Raw genomic sequence first — 19,177 nt, 5'->3', positions numbered from 1 at the left:
AACAGAGTACTTGTGAAGCTGCAGGGTAGCTTCTGAGTGCTGTGTTGTGTGTGTCAAACGTTGATAATTCCACCATCAATTCAACCAAACATTTGGCAGATCTGTACACCGATGAAAGCATCGCAGCATTACCAAAAAGAAGCGGTACCACTAGGTGGCGGTAAATTACTTACAATTGGTTTGCCACCCGCCATTAAAGGCCATAGAAGAAGAAGCAGCAGCAACAGAAGAAGAAGAACCATAGCAACGATTAAATAACCATGGCGGTCACAACTGTAGTCAAGTGCGATCCAGAGTTCTTCTATTTATTTCTCTTGCTTACTGTCGTTACTGTAAACACGACAGAGAGCGACTTTAATACGACGGGTTTTGATGCCTTCAATCTTATTGATAATGTTACTGAGAGTTATCCGCGTACACCGCCTCCAGTGTCTGACAGCACGACCACAGCTCCGAGCTACAGCACCGAGATGCCGAACCTACCTGCCGTGCCCCTGCCAGTCTCCGGGCACCTACCCACTCCTCTCACCAGTGGTAACCTGTCGCTGTGATTTAACCCCAGTTTCTACCCCAGTCCCCCCGTTTTTAGCACATGTTCACTGTTTTTCTTTGTCCACCAAAATAGCTTTTAGGTAATTCAGTTTGCCAGCTTCTTTCAGAGATGTGAACACATTCAAATTAAACCCATTAGCCATTGTACCCATTATACAACTGTGGCTAGGATATCTGTTCTCTCAGAGGTGGTAAGGAAAGTGTTAAATGAAGATATTTTAACGAGCGTTTGATCTGACCTTGTGGTATTTTATGTTTGTCATTCGGATAGATAAAAACTTGGGATGCTCATTAATGCAGGTATATACAGACTCTTCGTTTAAGGAGAGCATGCGCATGCGCTGACACATAGACCTGTGTGTGAATAATACGACTGCTCTGACATTACTTCTACATAACGTACACATTCTGAGATTTTTGTGTTTCTTTATTTTTAATAAAATCCATTCTGAACTCCAAAGTAGTTAAATTTATTTTTGAAATAATATTCTAACATGTTACCTCTTCCCAAAATGTTTTACCCTCCTTTACAGTGATCCTTTAACCTCTGCATTTAGGACATATTTTCTAAACAATTATTGAACTTGTCAGAATTTAAGTCCCATTGACCAGTTGTTCACAATCAGTCAGAGTAAGAGCTCCAGTGCAGGCTCATTCCCGATCCTCTCCTCTGATATCAGTTTTATTTATTTTTATTTATGTGTTTAGCATGAATTTGATCAAATAGGGTGTGGACAAAATGAACTGCATTATGCTTAAAAGTTTTCCTAATATGTTGCCTCTTGTGTTTATTAATGGCTTGAACATTAAACGTAGTTGTACACACAACTGCCGTTTCACATTTGTACCATTTGTAATGTATTGAATGCATTAAGACTGTTTGTCATCTAGAAAATATGAACTATCTGACCTGTGTGTGTTTTTGTGTGTCAGCTGACAGGTTATGTCCCTGCGATGAGCAGATGGATGTATGTGACATCAACTGCTGTTGTGACAGAGTGTGTAGTGGGGATGTGCCTCTGTTCACCAGTTGCTCATATCCCACTGTGAGGTATGTAGAAGTCCAGCTGAAAATCTTCTCTGTTTCTACTAATGGGCGACAGTGTCAGTTCACAAAAATAGATTTTTCTCCTCTTGCTTCTGTGTTGTATAATAAATAGATTTTTTCTATTTCTATTTTCTATTAAAAAACAGTGGTTGGTGCAAACAGGAGCAAAGTAAACATTTCTTTAAGTTTCAGCTTGTTAAACAAGTGGTTTAATAAAGGACTCTTATTGGCTTTGTGATGCTTTGATCGTGTGTGTTGCTGTCGTCCACGCTAGAAAAACATCACTCCACCTGAGTTCACTGAGAGAAATCTTGGCTGCTTTGGGCAAATTGTAAAAAACAGTTTACATGCACACATGCCCCCAAATATTAAATAGTCCAAACACATCAAATCTTAGCCCTGCTTTCTTTCCATAGCCTAATGCACTTCCTTTAATAGGACTAAAAAAACACTCAATTAAAGCAACTGTTTAGATTTTTAGATTTTAGATAAAATTTTTATTTCGAACATGCAACAGAAAAAAAACAAAAAAACCCTTAAATATCATCAAGTTTTCATGTATATATCTTTGTCTACAGAATGCGTGTGCTCGAAAAGGAGTAGGATGAAGTTTACACTTTTCTTGTTCCTACCCCCTTATTTCAAATTTCATTGCTTACAAATCCATATCCAGGATTCAACATTATTTGATCATATATGGTTAACAAGTCTAACACATTGAACATACACAAATAAAAACCATTTTCAGCACGTAAACCAGAACAACAACAAACTACATTTTTACATAAACTAATCACCCTGTCTATAACACCCGCTTAATCTCTGAGCTTGTTTTATATCTATGTGACAAACAGCTTAATAAACACACAATGAGACGACTCAGTCACTGAGAGGAAGATTTCCTATATTCATGCAATTTATTTTTTTTTTGAATTTTTGTTTGTTAGTGAGGGTTAACTTCAGCTACAGAAAAACTCATAAATGTGACTCATAGAAGAACCATTAATCCCCCAAACTGACCATCAACCTAACAGTTTAAAACTTTTAAGAAATGTTATTACTGAGTGAAAACATTCAGTGGTTTGTATGCTTGTTGTCCTACTGATTGACAGCTGACTGTGGAAATGTTCATGCACACTGCACTGACCTGATCAAAGCAACAGTAAACAAATGGCAACACTTGGTCTTCTCTTGCTAAAAGATGAAATCCATAAAAATGTTTCCCAGTGGAGCAAATAATTCTGCATTTGTCTGCATGTCCATAGCAATAAGCTCCTTCTTTGTCTTTCACTTTGCAGTGGCAGCAAGCAGATGTGCAGCCACGATGTAGCGTTCTACTCTTTAAGGAGAGCAGCAGATGGTTATTCAGAGCTGCAATCATCTGTTCAGAAGGAGACCAACTACGACATCTTCTGCATTGAGTCACAAAACCGTAAGTCAGCAAATGGACTTTTATGGAGTGTCAGAGTAAACGCTTCAAGAAACCATTTGCACATAAGTTTGGTAAAGTTAAAAAAGGCAAATTTAACAGTGTGTTATTTACAATATTATGTATAACAGCTTCCTTAATGACTATGTTGGACTACAAAGCTCATCTCAGCTAGTTTCTTTTTATCTGCAGGAGTTGATGGACTGTCATATCCCTCTCCCGCTCTGCCAACTGACAGCAACTTTGTGTCGCTCTTTAAACGATTCACCAGCTATATGTTCGGTTTAGAGAAAGTTAACCAGGCGTCCTCTGTAAAGCTCCAGACCTCGGGTGGATACCAGGTGAGGAGTAACTGCTTATAGCTCATGTAGCATCAGTAAGTTTGTCCACATCAAATCAGTCAGTGATTTTTTTTATTCTTACATAGTCCATGAGTACTTTAACATGTGAAGGTATGTTTAGTCCAGAACATGTGAGGAACTTGAACACTCAGTGCACTCCTTCATAGGTGAGTCTGAACATTTTCCTGTCTGTTCATTCTCTGCTGATGCTTCGGCTTCTCAGTACGGGGATGTGATTGTGACGGCGGCTGAACAGAGAGAGATCTTGCAGCTGCCAGCTCGCGGTGTCACTGCTGATTGTGTGGATAACAGTCCTGCAGGTAATGCCTTTGTACTTGTAAATCATAGAAATTAAAATGTATTCATTATTATGACATCATCACTTTTAACTATGAGTAGCGGTGTTTCCACTGACCACTGTGGATTTACCTGGACACTTGAAAAGAGAGGGGAATTAGTTTTTTCTGCAGCCTGTAAACTCACCACTTGATGTCACTCAATCCTATCCAGAGTCCTTTAATGTTGTAAACATTTGCAATTTGCAAACTACTCCCCATGTGGTGGTGAAACTGCAGCAGGTAATGCAAACTGGAAATGGAGGCTGTTTGCCTTCAAAATAAAAAGTTGGGGAGACCAAAACAAAATCTGTCTGGATATCTGTGGTGATGTTGACTGACCAAGTGTAAAGAATGAAATGAGGCAAAATTATCAACCTAGAGAATTCAAAGACAACCCAAAAATCAAAGTGAAAAAGTAATGTGGCAAAAATTTCATTGCAGCATTTAAGAATATTTCTCAGAAGCTGGCATCGCCCGCGTGTGTTTGTATGCATGCCTGACAACGTCGGGGCGTGCTTGTAATGAAACAGTGGTTGGTGTCCTAGGGCAGCGGTCCCCAACCCCCGGGCCTCGAACCGGTACCGGGCCGTGAGTCGTTTGGTACCGGGCCGCGAGAGTTGAGGCTCGGGTGTGAAATGTATGATTTTCTTATCGTTATTTTGTTATCGTTTCTATCATTAACTCGGTTTTATGGTCTCTTCACGTGTGTTATGAATGAATCTTCTTTTTTTCGGTACCGGTACTAGTTTTATTTTGTTGTATTTATCCGCGACACCTTAAAGGCCGGTCCATGAAAATATTGTCGGGCATAAACTGGTCCGTGGCGCAAAAAAGGTTGGAGACCGCTGTCCTGGGGGATCTCCTTCCAGATCTTAACCTGGGCCTCACTGAGCTCCTGCACAGTCTGAGGTAAAACCTGGCCGTATGGGATGGACTGAAACATGAAGTAAAAAACAGGACTTACTGTATCATAGGGTGTGACGGTGGGTCCAAAGATTTCATCCTGGATTAAATCTTTCTCTACAATCAGGACGCCCTTGCCTCGCCTGTAGAGGTCTGTGCATCAATCCATTGATGTGCCTGTGCAGACCATCACTGACCCACCACCAAACCAGTCGTGCTGAACGATGTTACAGGCAGTATAATGTTCTCCAAAGCTTCTTTCATATCTATCACATGTGCCCAGCATAAACCTGTTCTACTGTGTGCAAAGCACTGGGCACCAGTGGTAGACCTGCCAATTCTGGTATTCTATGGCAACTCCCAGTCAGGATACAAGGCAGTGAGTGCAGATCCACTAGAGGACGTTGGGTCTCCAGGCCGCCGGAGACACAAAAAACCTTCTGGTAATGGCTCATATTGACACACCGTCCTGGTGGAGCTGGACTACTTCGGCAACCTCTGCAAGGTCCAGCCTGGTGTTATGAGTAGTGAGAATGACTGTAGTCCAATGCAGGACTAGTGAAAGAACAGTCACAAAACATGAGGAGGGAAAAACTGCCAGAGGCCTCCACATAAAAAACCCACACCTGTTTTGTCTCATTGTTGTCTTTAAGTGCACCTGTAATTTCGTTAACAGCAACTCTTTCTGCTCCTTAACTGGACAGATCAGTGTCCCATCTGGTTTAGTTGACTAGATGCCACAATCTGCTTAAAACGTGTTCCTTTCATGTTTTTGGAGCATTGTGATATTTAACCGCTCCCTTGTCATAAGGCGTCACCACAGTGGGTAGCTCTGCACTGTTTTCATTTGGCAGAGATGCAACCTCAAACGGGATTTGTGTCTCTGGCTGAAAAATGTGTTAACCACTACACTATGTAGCCTTTCTCTTTCTGTGTCAGTCTTTACTTATGCCCCGAATTTGCATATTTACTGTCACTTTCTTATTGAACAGCAGTTTCTTTGTTGACATCCTGTAAAGCTTTATGAAAAGGATGAGAGGCTTTTTCATCAGTATGAACGATGTTGTTTTAGCTTTCCTGGTTTGTTTGCAGCTTTCCTGAAGGATCAAAGCAGTCGGTGCTCCCGTCGCGTGGTCCTGGATCAGGACTGCGGCCGTCTGCCAGCCCTCAGCATGGACAGCTACACTGACACCCAGCTGTTTAGTGTGAGTCTCACATTTACTGAGCTACACACTGGTTGGCTCTTAAAAATCCACTCTTTAATACAGTGTGTTGTTGAAGTGAAGTTCACTATATGCCTAGGAATTATAATGTCATTGAATTTGAATTGCAACTAATGAACAGCATGCACACCTGTTTTGTGTTCCTTAACTATATATAGTTTAAATATAGATCATTAATTAAAAGGTTTAAAGTGAAATGTTTTGTGCTTGACAGGATATGAGCACAGATGCAGCTGTAAGTATCCTGACCTTTCTCTATTTGGTTAACTCTGAAACAGTTAGTGTGTTTATCAGAGTTAAACATACTAACTCATTTATCAGTTAACTGATAAGTTGAAAAAGATGAGGTCACAGACTCTTAAACGTGTTCATTAAAAACAGTGTAGATGTTATAAACAGTTAATCTGACAAAACAGAACCTGTATACATTAGCTTTGTGCATTTGTAATAGGCACTAAGTTTTTTTTTCTTTCTCAGAGATATTTTTATTAAATTGAAGCAACGAAAAAAAAGAGATACACACAGAATTCCCATATGGAAAAGATATATATATATATATAAATCTTATAAAGTTTGTATCTGTCTTGTGTGAAACTTGTATGAAAAGCATACAAGAGTGAAAACACATATATGATCCCTTGACAAATTATATAAATGAAACTTGTATGTTTTGGATACTAAAACAATATATGAAAGTAATGAGAAAGTGGCCACTTTCATGAGTAAATCATGTAAGTTTTTACTATTTCTTTTCCATATGGGTTATGACATGGCAAGCAAGTAGATTTCACAATGGTTGTTTGAGCTGACAGAACACAGATTAATGACACATTCACGTATCTTTTAATTGCTTGTGTCAGTGGCTCTGAGTTTTAAACATTTGTGTTTGTGTAAATATGTATTTGCAAGATTAGTTGATTAAGCAAAAAAGTTGTTTTTAGCTGTAGAAAGATTATTTTTGATGCTACCATTGCACCTAATTTCCAGCTGTTTCCATTAAAGCTACAGTCATGGTATAAAATATACCCTATGCAACTTCTAAGACTACAGATTGACTTTATAAAAAACTTTACCAAGTTTAAAATTAGGTAAATACAATATAAGATGAATTTAGCAAAAACCGAAAAATAATACATTTCATTTCATGATCTGAAACATGTGACAAATAATAAATATAACAATTTTTTTCATAGCACTGCAGCTCTTAAATTTCTGTGAGCATTGCAGGTTCTGACCTTGCGGTGAATTTGCTGGGGCATCCAGTATCTTGAATGTTTCCTCTTGTGACAAATATTTCAATTTTCGATTGTTTTGCCTTCATAACACGTCCCAGAATGATTTTTTTTTCTTCTTATCATCGTGTTAACAATCAGCTTAATCCTCTGGACGAGCAAAATGTCTTAATTTTTGTTAAATACATAATCAATACGGTATAATATGTAAAGTTTATTTATTTTAACCATGACTGTACACCGCTAAATTTGGTTTTGATGCCCACTAACATCCTTTAATGCACCAACTCAGTCATATTAATATAAAACCTGGCTCAGATAAACTCATATGTAATGCATAAAATAACCAGGTGATCAAATCTATGTTCAGAGTCATGCCAAACACCTTTAGGTAGACCAGGACATTTAGTAAGACACAGACAGCTGACAGCTTCTCCTGGTTGTGTCTCCTTTGATGTTGCTACATGTTGTAAGTTGCACAACACGGACAAACAAACTTGAGGTTAAGTGCTGCAACGCAGTAACAGGAACAGTGGCACAACTTTCTGCTCAGTTCCTAAAGAGCAACTAGCAATCACTTATTTTCACATTAACTTTCAGAACACAGTTGTGTTTTAGATTTTACTATTTACTGAGCAGTATTTGCAGCATGGTGTGCTGTTTACAAATGTTATGATGTTAGACAGCCGCTGGCGCATTCTGTATCGTAGTGCAGTCGTTTTAATGTGTCAGAAGTTCAGAAACACAGTTATAAAAAGTGTGAACAAACTGATGTGAGTCCCTGCTGTTGCTGGAGGTTGTTCCTGTGGTGGTGTCGTCAGTCATCCTACAGTCTGCAGATCACACTCAGACTGAGCTGAAGATCACAGGTGGAGAAAACATCAGTCCTGTTCTCATCAACCCCACCCTCTGTGGAAATGTGGTGCTGAAGGTGAGTCACTCACACTGGAGTTTATATACATACATATTTGACATCCATTAGCATACAATGTTGATTGAGTTACATAACATAGTATAATAAATATAGCATAAATATATTATACAGTGATACATCCTGTAATGTTGTTAATTTATGACATTTAGTTTGTTTTTTAATTAGACCTGTTGTTCCACTGAGTCATCCACTCCTGTAGAAAATATCACACCTGTCTGTGTTGACTTCTTTGCTGTGCTCTCCACAAACACAGAAGATTTTTTTATCTGAAAAGTAAAGTCTGCAGGTGTGACCACGTTTAAAATTGTGTGCAATAGTCAGAAATATCCTCTTCCTGTTTTCTCTTTTCTGGATGATGATTATCACGAGTCCGTGTAGCCTCACCTCTGTCAGTGCGCCCCAGGGTGGCTGTGGCTACAATGTAGCTGCCATCAGCATTGTGTGGATGGGTGTGTGAATGGGTGGATGACTGGTTGTGTAAAGCGCTTTGGGGTCCTTAGGGACTAGTAAAGCGCTATACAAATACAGGCCATTTACTCCACACAAACACACAGAGAGATGCAAAAGTCTGGACACACCCAGACATGCCTGTGCTGTCAGTTATATTTGGAGGTGGGACGTGAAAGTACATTGAGGCGATTCATCCACCTTGAATTGTCAGTGCCAATGTTAGTTAATATATGACACAAAATCATATTTAAAAAAAACAAAAACAAGAACAAGTCTAATTGCCACTGTCATATAAATCAGTATCCTCAGTTTATCCACAGATGTTATTTAAGGGAAAGTGATGGCACTCTAAGAATCCTGCATAGACGTCTCTGGGACAATGGTGCTGTCTCATAGCTGTCCCCAAAAACACAATCAGCTTTCCAAAAGGGAAACATCTTACACTTTTCCAGTGACGCGTGCACCTAATTGTATTTCCATGTCTGGTGCATTAAGATCATCTACTCAGTTACTCTTGGTGCAGCCTAGATCTCGGCTGAAGTCTAGAGGTGACCGGGCGTCTGGCTGCACCAGAGTTGTGGAATAACCTTCCGATTGTGATCCGGGCGTCTGATTCCATCCAATCTTTTAAATCACGGTTAAAAACCTATTTGTTTAATCTCGCCTTTCCTGCTTGTTAATGCTCGCACCTGACTTTTAGACATATTCTATTTTTTCTTATACATATTTTTATGGCTTGTGCTTTTATTATGTTTTTATTTTGATATGCATTTTATATTACCCCTGTGTATTAGTGGCATTGACCTGTGAGGATATTTGATACTTTGCTAAGGCCTTATAATACTCGTGTTACTTCTGTCTCTTATGTTAAGCACTTTGGTATACCGCTGGTTTTTAAATGTGCTCTATAAATAAAGATTGTTGTTGTTGTTGTTGGTGCCATTCCCTTACATCTAAATGAAGCAATCTAAGCAATACTACGTCTTTATTTGTTAACCACCCCGACACTTCTCCCTATTTAATAGTTATATGCAAAAATAAGTTAATTGAAAGTGTGTAATTAGAAGATTATGTCTCCTCAGGTTGTCTATGTGATAAAGTACAACCCACAGGGTAAGATAGAAAATGCAACGGTGTCTGTGGTGCTTGGATTTGTAACTGAAGCTGTGCTGCGTTTGGAACAGGAGTTTCAGGTCACGTACATCCAGGTAGTATGTTCAAACAAACCTATCTATGTGTAATGGTTTTTTCTCTGCGTGGGGAAATCAGTCACAAATGTGTTAGCCCCTCACAAAAACAGGCTAAAATGTGCTTATTTAAGTAGCGTGTGGGTGAGGCTGCTTTTCCAGAATTGTGTACATGAGATGATGATGTTAAGGATAAAAGTGGGATGTTTGAGTTTACCTGTACATGTCCTAATGATCTGAAACTTTGAGCATTTTAATGTGAACATTCACCACTGTATGTGACAGTAAATAAGGGAAGCAGAATAGGTTCAACACAGCTTGTAGTTGTATTACTTTGGAACCAAAAAGGTTTGACTTCAAAACTATGATTGCCAGCTTGTCTTCTGTCTCTGTGTTGTGTACTTCTGCAGCTATTTACTGGTAGAGATTAAATCAGGTGCTGAATGAGGGGATTTGTTGGTTTCACAGATTTGTTAGTTTTAATTGCTCTACATTACATGCAAGAAGTGTTTAGTAATTTAGGAAAACATGTTACTCGTTGACCATTCACTAAATCTGAGTAACGCTCTGTGTTTTGTGCCTCCTGAACAGGCAGATGGGGAGGACGTGAATGTCCACTACAGCGGAAATCCAGGTTATGTGGTCGGCCTGCCGCTCGTGTCTGGAACAAGAACAGCCGAATATCCTTTATCTGGATAAATGACCGATTCCCCTCATTGTTGTACTACTGCAGGCCCATTTCTGTTAGCGTAAAAACAAATAAATAAGATAACAATTTTTTTGTTAAAAAAATTTTTATAATAAAAGATTAAAACTATAAGTAAAAATAAATTTTTTGAAATATTAATTGGAAAATTTTAAGTATGAAAATTTGCTGCCAGATTTCAGACTGGCTTGTGGTTCAGACTTTCTAAAGGAAGAGCTTTTAGCTCAGTTTAGGTTTCGGACACTTTCTCTACTTTTAAGATAAAGAGAGATACGAAATATAGGCACGTGCTAGTTGAAAACGTTCCCAGGACAGTTCTCCATTATCCTTTTTCATTTCCCAGGCGTTTATGTGCCACTACTGCATGTCATAACTTTTGTTTTATCTCTCCTGTGTCTTTCTTTTTTAACATTTGTTCAGCGTCCATGGTCTCTCCATGCTCTTTACTATCAACCCCTAACTAGCCGTGGCAGAGAAGGATTTTGTTGGAACTTTCTGTTAAAAGAGGGTTGTAGCGACTTCCACAGTCGCTAGAGGCCGGGGATGGAGCCTGCCTATATGCCTGACGCGCTGTCAACTTTACGCAATAATGCGAGAGGTGGAATTGTTTGCTTTTTTTTTTTTTAAAGTGCTTTGAGAGTTTACAAAATAATGTGATCATCTCACGATTTGGACTCTTACAACATCACAGACTCTAATGCGGTGGTTCTTAACCTGGGTTCGATCGAACCCTAGGGGTTCGGTGAGTTGGTCTCAGGGGTTCGGCTGAGCCTCCGCCATGACATGCACGGCTCATTTTGTGCACCAGTAAAAAACATATTTTCTTGAATTTGAAAAAAATCTTATTTTATTTTTCACTAAAGAGGGGTTCAGTGAATGCGCATACGAAACTGGTGGGGCTCGGTACCTCCAAAAAGGTTAAGAACCACTGCTCTAATGTAACAAAGCAAAACATGTTGTTTTGCGCTCAACAAAAACTACGGCTACCCAGCCCTCCTCTCTGTCGAAATCAAAACCAGTGAATGACAGACTGACAACGCCCTCTTAATGTCACCGCTAGCACCCACATGACTCCCATTACACATCACCATAGCAACCAAACAAATGAAAACCCAGTGATCGTCAAAATTCAATACATTCAATTATGGCTCCTACAAAGGTTCTTCCTTCCCGCTATCACCGAGTGCTGCCCGTAGGGCATCATCTGATCGTGCACTGTTGTTGGCTCCTTAGCTGTGTGAAACACACAGAGACAATTGTTGTTGTAAACTGAAGCTCTATAAATTAAACTGATGAAAGACGTGTGATGTTTTGATGTTCTGTAAGAACTCGGATTTGTCCGTAACGTTCCTCTCCACTGGGATGGTCAGAAGCGTTGACCTCAGAGACACTCTGTCTCTGCTCCTCAGCACTGAGGACCAGGACTGTCTGCAGGGTCCACATCAGCGCTCACCTGTCCTCTTTGGTCAAGACTCTGTGTCTGGCTGCCTGTTAAGGCACATCATCCTCACATTTTATTTATCACACTTAATGTAACAAACGCTGTTTTTTCTTTAAAATTTCTGATGGCAACTTTGTTCGATCCTGCAGGTTGGAAGATGGTGTAAATTGCACTATTGTCTCGGAAGAGCTTCTAGGAGTTTTGAGAGTATTTAACTATCCTTATTATGTGGCTTCCTTTGGAAACTCCCGCCTGGACAATCTCCTGGACTGGGTGCCAATCACGACCAACTTCAATCCCACAGTGAGTGAGGTCAACCAAGGGGCACGGTATCTTATGATGATCACTGTCATTGCACTGAGTGATGAGTCAGATGATCTGAACAGAAGTGAATTCACTGTCAAACATCATGTTTTTGACTTGTAGGAAGCTCCAAGTTGCAGCATCCCATTATCGCTGCACTTAGAAATTAAATGGACCAATTACGGATCCTTCGTGAATCCTCAAGCACAGATTGTGAGCATCAAAGAAGTAATTCAGAGCAACACCAGCAGTTTGGTAAGACATCGTTTCTGTCGGAGCATTTATAGCAGAAAAAACTGCAGGCAGAGAGAATCATTTGTACTGTGTGTATTCTCACAGACCCTGCTGTCCAGAGGCAGCAGTGTCCTTCCAATCAGAAGCTCAGTGGCCTTCATCCCAGTATCTGCTGCTGCTCTTCCTGGTTACAGGGCCACACCTACCATCAATGCCAAACTGCCCTTTGACTTCTTCTTCCCTTTTGTTTGATCCAACTGCAGCTTTCACTTATTTAAGCTTCCCCATAAACACTGGTACAGTGAGTGGTCATCACTAGTACTGTTACTGGACCATCAGTCTGCAACTGTGTATTGTGTGAATAATGTACATCTGAGTTTTCCCTTTTTTATAATAAAATTTAATACATGGTTTCACATTCATTTCTCAGTTCTTGAACTCAATGGTTTAAATTTGTTCTAACAGATCATACAGAACTCCACAATCACATTAAGATGTAGTTTTAAGTTATTCTGTGTTTCACTTATTTACAGGTGTTTTAGGCTTTATGGCATGAAAATCACTAACATGTATATACTGGAAATTCATGATGCAAGTGCAGTCCCTTACTTTGTCTCCATCACCACAAGGACAGGAATGATGACATTAAATCTCAGTGCAGTTAGTAATAAACCATTAAATGTTCTGTAGCATGTGGGTACAAGTAGCTCTGCAGCAGCGAGCTTGTTGAGTTAGACGTCTATGCCGTGCTTCTTGAGGAGGGCTTTCAGGTTGTCGTTCTCTTGTGCCTGCAAACACAGACAAGAATCACCTCGTTACTCACTGTAAGCCTTCGCGTCACATACTTAATCCTTCTGAGTAACAATACGAAGACTTTCAAAGTGGATCATACAACAAGGAGTGAAGCCTAAATTGCTAAATAACAGACATCTTTCTGTATTACTGCTGTGAAATTTACAAAACGGACAAAAAGTGAAATAATTAAGTTATAATAAATATATCTGATATTCGCCGTGGCACAGAATAAGTCACCACTCCCTCAACAAGAAAGGAAATAACAGACAACAGCACTGGTTTTGTTTATAGATGCATTTGAATATATACTGTGTATATAATTTATGTATTTTTTACTTAATTTTAATTTTATTGAGCGTCTGTATCGTCTTAGCTGTTTCACTGCTACAATGAGGATTCTGATACTGACCTAATGTGCAGTCAGCAAAATGACAGTTTTGCAGCTCTGCCTTCTACTGCCTGAAATCCAAAGCAGGACTGAGCGTGTTGTGAACGATCTGCCATCATTACTGCACAGTTTTTGTGGAATTCCAGGCCTAAAGATTTCCCCCACTGGGACTGTCCATTTGGGAACTTGGTGTTTTAATTTGTTTTAAGAGGCAAGCTAACTAAGGATAATGTTATCCTACTGTAACTGTGAGCTCATTAACGTTAAAAAACAGAATCAAAGAGTGACTAAAACTCTAAAACTAGACTAAAACTAAACAAAGCTTTAAAAAGAAAAGGTCAACGTTTGCTTTCGTTATGAGTTTGGCTCATATTGGTTCACTTTAGCTCCCTAATAATGTTACTAAGAGTCCCCTCTCTGTCCTCACCAGGAGTGAATCTAAACTATGAAGTTTTTCTGACTTTGCCACACGTCTGGAAAACTCTCGAAGTTGAATCCTGAAGCAGTGAATGAGGCGACATCTCTACTAAGAACCTGAGTGACCTCGTCCTCAAGGTCAAGGTCAGATTTTGTGAACACAAGAACGAGGCCAAGTAGCACGAGGGCATCCACTAAAACTCTCAGACAAGCTTGTAGCCCAGTGACATTAACCAATCAAGGTCAGAGGTCAGTTTTTCTGAAAATCTGAGGATTTTTGAATTTATACCATAGGTGCATCTACTAGGAGGCTGAGGAATGACACCAGTATTTTTATGGTCAGGAAGTGCGTCACTGGGACCTCGTTCTCTAGATAACGAGGTCCCAGAAAAGAAACTGACTTTTCGGTAACCAGGCAGTAATCTGTAATCTCTGCAGGGGTGAAAGATTCCTGACACACTAAGCATCTCACAAGACATAAGTAGTCCAAGCCTGCCATTAGCAGCAGTAATCTTCATGAATATTTGACATCACCAGTTTATCACTGCGCTCCTGTAGCTCAGTGACTCTTTGAACCAGGTGGTCATAGCTTTCCTTCAGCTTGTGAATCTTCTGGTCTGCACGGGTCTTCACTGACACTAGGATCCCTACAACAAAATAAGAAATGGTCAACATTTTTAAACTTTGCCCTGCTAATCATGACATTTGGGACTTAACATCAGTCATTTTGATCTCATATAAAAACAAAAAACAAAACCTGAAAATACAACAATGTGAAAAAAATCTAATGTATTTTATATTCCCAATCTGCTTTGCAGCAAGATAAAAATGTATTCTGTTAGCAATTTGAACATGAATGTAACCAAGGAAGACAGAAATGAAGACGATCATAAAAGAGAGGAGGCAAGAGGAACTCAGAGACATGTTGTTGCATCATTGATGAGCTGATTAAATAATCAGAGCCATGACCGTTGGTTTATCATTTCATCCATTTCCTGTGAACACTACAGAGTGGCACTGACCGTTGATAATCCTGGCTACCCTCCAGAGTCGGAGCAGGATCAGAAGACCTATCCCATCAAAGGCGTCCTCGTGGAAGATGAAGACAATGTCCAAGATGAAAGACACTATCACCACAAAACCATCAAACACCTCAAATTTGTGCAGGAAGAATTCCAAGCGGTATGCAAACATCTTCCCAGCCAGCTCCAACATGAAGAAGGTGAGAATAGCCAAGCTCAGGTAGTGAAAAACCTGAAAAACACATAACGGTGTAGTAAAATCTCAGTGATACCCACGGGATGTTTCTTAGACTGTGAAGGAAAGTTGCTTGCCTCTGGAGCAATGTGGCCATGCTCGAGCTTGATGACAGCCAGATCTATGAGCAACTCAGCCAAGACAAAGATGGCGTCCAGGATCACCAAACACACAACCAACACCTGCAAGCAGAGACAGTTATAATGTCAACTTCTATTAGAGTTTTCAAAGTAAAAGAAAAAACTGATGGAAGGTACTTGAGCTCAAAACCAGTTGTAGTTGAACTAAATCTAACATCTGACATTGTGAAGAAAATAAGGTCCTCTTGCTTTAAACTTTCTTGTCTTTTGCTGCATTTTATTGAGGAAAAATATGGAACAATAGCTGAGTTATAAACTGCTACAGTTACAATGACGCTATTTCTGCATAGCCCATTGAATACCTGTGTTTCACTGTTCTATGGCATAATCCAGTCAATATTCAAAAGAGGACGAGGAATCCTCTGAAACACTTGTTATGGGTTGGAAACTGTGGACGATTCAGCCAGGGATCAAACCACCAAGCTTCTGATTAGAAGATGACCTGCTCTACCTCCTGAGCTAAAATCACCCCACTGGTCAGAACAAAACTTCGATAAAGGCACGTAAACGAGAACGAACAGTTTGTAGGGCTGGGGGAACCTATATAGATGAGAACCATAAGGAGCGTGTATGGAGGCGTGGTCAGACTCCTGAAATTCTGTTCCTCTAAATCTCCAACACAATAGCAGCCGCTTTAAAAGCTGTCCAGACATGACTGAGATGATGATCTCGAACAGAAGCTCAACCAAATTTACACGACATACATTTTTTTATTTTTATGGACTTTTAATCGTTTGCCCACCCTTATATTCTTCTGTCATTGTAATAGCTGAGTAGCTTTGGCAGACTGGAAGGCTCAGATAACAGTTTCTTTGGTACATTTTCTGAAAAGACGACAGCGACATACCTGGAAACGTTCTGAGCTGTACAGCCTCTTGAATGAATCCCTAAATGTTAACGTAACTGGAAGCTGTGCCGTAGCCGGACTCAACTCCTCGCTGGAAACGTGCAGTTCTTCCTCGTCGCTCTGGACCACATGCTGGTCCCCCACAGCAGTGAAATGCTTCAGGTACCGAGACATGATGGCAGGTTGAGGGATGAAGAGAGAGGACCACGTCCCACTTCAGCGCACCTTGGAGAGAAGAACACGAGTGTGCATTTCACTTTAAAGCCATGAAGTGTGGAGCCATAAACCGACGTTTTGCAAGCTGTAGTTCATAAAGTTGAGCAATGTTGCAGGTTCCACTTAAGACCAAAGATGGCATATGTTCAAAACGCTGTATACCTTCTCTACAGATTTCTCCATGTTAGTCAATCCCAGTTTACTTCTCCTTTTTTAGTATTTGCAACATGCTACTGACAAACCAACCTTTTAGTATAGCATACAAAGGAGGCTGAGGAGTTGCTTACTCAATAGATCTGGAAGGAAAAGTCATAAGACTGGTTTGGTTATCATGAAAATCCATCCTATCAAAATGTCATGATATCCAGACTGAAGGGCTGTTGAGCCCAGAGCTCCACAGGCTGATGTATAGATTACGAACCAGCTATGGGTGCTCTGTTCTTAAACGATAATCAAGTGACAGAAGCACCAAACCCCAGACATGTTTCATTAACTGCAGAGCTAATAATAGTACATCTTACATCTTGAATTTACTACAAACAGTTCCGCAAAGGTAAATGTTAATTTCAGCTACTACTAACACACTTTTTCATATGCGTTCATCTGTGATGTGATGGAAGATGTGCAGCAGAACACGGATTTTTCGAGCCTTACTCTGACGCAAATGGTCATTTTACAGGCGTTTTTAACTATCCTGGTGTAGCACTTAAAAGTACAAGAAGTCAGAAAGTGAGCGTAAAATTTCCGAGATTCTGCAGCACTGAGCGCAGCTTTGTCGCTTCAGGTCTGCTGGATTTTTCTGTTTATGCGTCTCCGACGTTGGCAGGAGGCTGAAACTCGTGATAGACGCGTCCATCCCTTTTACTTTTGCCAAGTAAGCATTTTATACTGAGCACAGCGCAGGCCGGACTCTGCTCAGCGGAAGCTGTTATTAGGTTTACACGAATAAACGGTGACAGCAGCTTACCTTCACCTTCACCTTCTCCTTTGGCGCTTTCAACGCTCCTCTCAGAGAAAGTTACTCGGCGTCAAAAAAAAAAAACCCCTAAAGAACCTCAAAACTCCGCCTCCGTCTTCAGACCTTCCTCCGCCCGCTTCTGTCCACCTACCCGCCCCCGCCCGTTTTTTTATTTGTTTTGCTTTATTTTGTTATCAAACGTTTATTTCATTACAGCCCATTTCATAAAGCTATACAAATCTTTTTTGAGCAAAATTGAAATATTGCTGACAAAAAGCTCTAGATGAGCTGCCCCTTTCCCCGCTTGCGTTGTTGCTCTAATTTTCTTTCTCCTCCATAATAGCAGCACTGAGCGTTATGTTCGAATATATGTGCTGATTGATTGATTTCCTTTGGTTTATTTATATTCATTATCTACGCGTTTCATTTAAACATTTATTTAAATCATCCTTGATAGTGATGATATAGATCAGTGGTTTCCAAACTTTTTTCGCTGGGCCCCCCTTTGTTTTACAGAAAAATGTTCGCGCACCCACCCCTCTGCGCGCACACGCACGCACTAACACATCCTCCAACCACACACGCCCATATTTTGCTCAATTGCGGTTTATTTCACACCTCAAACATTTAGTAAACAATTAAGCAAATACAAAACGCAGCTGTTTCATCCACATAAACGGCGTTTCGAATCACCGAAAACTGAGATTTTTTAAAACTCATTTTTTGCTTTTATGTGTGGACAGGAATACAGAGTTCATCATGCAACATCAAAGATATGTGCCTTTTTTCACGTCAGCTGTGCGCCACGTTATTGCAGAATGGCAGATAAACAGTATTTTGTCTCTATCTTCAGGTTTTACACGCTTACATATAAACATGCAGTTACTGTCCCTCCATTTACAAAGGCAGAGGCATCACAGTGTGATTATTTTACTGTAGTTGTTTTTTTCCTGTGTAATAATATTCAACATTGCTGTCAATAAATTAAAAAAAAAAAAAACGCCTTTCTGTGCAAAATGGGTTCAAAAGCAGAAACAGCTGTGAGATCCTGTTTGTCTGTGATTTAGACAGGGGGAACAAATCGTGGCAGGATCAGCCTGATGTTATTTGTATCCCACTGTAACTTTACTGTATAAAGAGCAAACATCTCCAACATGTCAGGAGTAGTTAGTCATTACAACAAGTGTTTGTGAACTAAAGATCAAGAATGTGGGATCCTGTTTGTCCGTGATTTAAACAGCCCAGCGCCGCTCCCGATGAAGGAAAGACCAATCCTGCAGGGAGACCTACCTCAGCACTTGTGCAGGTGAAGCCAAAGGGAAGATTTACTTCACCATATTTTCTAGTCTTTGGCTTAGAATGAAGTTGGTTTGGAAACATATTCAGCGATGCTTCATTTCCTGCTTTGTGTTTCTGTGGGCGCCGTGCTAGCAGTGTCCAAGCATTGGTTTTTTCTTTTTTTTCCCTTTTCATGCCGCCCCTGCAATGGCTCTGCGCCCCCCCTAGGGGGCGGGCCGCACACTTTGGGAAGGTCTGATATAGATAATGATACAGTACCCTGTAACAGGTACCTTACAGTCCACACCGCAACTATTAAAGCATTTTGAATTATTATTCTTTAACGTGTTTTGGTTCTATTACCATTTTTATACTGAAAATACCCTGAACTGGTAAAAGTCTTCTGCCTTTGGTTAGGTATCAGTTTATCTTATCCAGGTAACTTTGGGGTTGAGCATGGGCTCGCTTCTTACAAGTGTACATTGGTAAGCTTCAAACATCCAGTTTTGAGAACAACAGACATGAACTCACCACTGAAAAATCATTTTTGCATCATTTTT

At 40.1% G+C, this 19,177-nt stretch overlaps 2 protein-coding genes across 3 annotated transcripts; one reads left to right on the top strand and one right to left on the bottom strand.

The window, feature by feature from the left end:
- The first annotated feature begins 210 nt into the window (after positions 1–210).
- Positions 211–12,739, top strand: tctn1 (tectonic family member 1). Its single transcript, XM_085183972.1, has 14 exons — positions 211–534; positions 1,486–1,603; positions 2,899–3,032; positions 3,222–3,370; positions 3,594–3,690; positions 5,704–5,816; positions 6,049–6,069; positions 7,863–7,997; positions 9,533–9,658; positions 10,229–10,317; positions 11,702–11,839; positions 11,934–12,087; positions 12,211–12,342; positions 12,427–12,739. Exons 1-14 carry the CDS (start codon positions 261–263, stop codon positions 12,571–12,573), a joined length of 1,827 nt encoding a protein of 608 aa, XP_085040098.1. The 5' UTR covers positions 211–260; the 3' UTR covers positions 12,574–12,739.
- On the bottom strand, positions 12,699–17,482 carry hvcn1 (hydrogen voltage-gated channel 1). 2 transcript variants are annotated; one of them, XM_085184345.1, is made up of 6 exons: positions 17,349–17,482; positions 16,166–16,390; positions 15,256–15,360; positions 14,944–15,175; positions 14,456–14,568; positions 12,699–13,109 (listed from the first exon to the last, which is right to left on the bottom strand). In XM_085184345.1, exons 2-6 carry the CDS (start codon positions 16,337–16,339, stop codon positions 13,053–13,055), a joined length of 681 nt encoding a protein of 226 aa, XP_085040471.1. In that variant the 5' UTR covers positions 16,340–16,390; positions 17,349–17,482; the 3' UTR covers positions 12,699–13,052. The 2 variants fall into 2 exon arrangements, with proteins under 2 accessions (XP_085040471.1, XP_085040481.1); XM_085184355.1 differs by having other exon boundaries at positions 17,355–17,480.
- Between the last annotated feature and the right edge of the window lie 1,695 nt (positions 17,483–19,177).

The sequence above is a fragment of the Neolamprologus multifasciatus genome, chromosome 2 (genome assembly GCF_963576455.1).
Source record: "Neolamprologus multifasciatus chromosome 2, fNeoMul1.2, whole genome shotgun sequence".
Lineage (NCBI taxonomy): Eukaryota > Metazoa > Chordata > Actinopteri > Cichliformes > Cichlidae > Neolamprologus > Neolamprologus multifasciatus.
The sequence above is the reverse complement of the archived record's forward strand: the minus strand, read 5'-3'. Positions and strand labels throughout refer to the sequence as shown.

Coding starts and splice junctions, on each gene's coding strand:
- tctn1 (XM_085183972.1), top strand. CDS start 261: ATGGCGGTCACAACTGTAGTCAAGTGCGATCCAGAGTTCTTCTATTTA. Junction 535..1,485: donor ACCCACTCCTCTCACCAGTG/GTAACCTGTCGC, acceptor TTTGTGTGTCAG/CTGACAGGTTATGTCCCTGC. Junction 9,659..10,228: donor TTCAGGTCACGTACATCCAG/GTAGTATGTTCA, acceptor CCTCCTGAACAG/GCAGATGGGGAGGACGTGAA.
- hvcn1 (XM_085184345.1), bottom strand. CDS start 16,339: ATGTCTCGGTACCTGAAGCATTTCACTGCTGTGGGGGACCAGCATGTG. Junction 15,361..16,165: donor ACAGCTCAGAACGTTTCCAG/GTATGTCGCTGT, acceptor CTCTGCTTGCAG/GTGTTGGTTGTGTGTTTGGT. Junction 13,110..14,455: donor AGGAGCGCAGTGATAAACTG/GTGATGTCAAAT, acceptor CTGTGTTTGCAG/GCACAAGAGAACGACAACCT.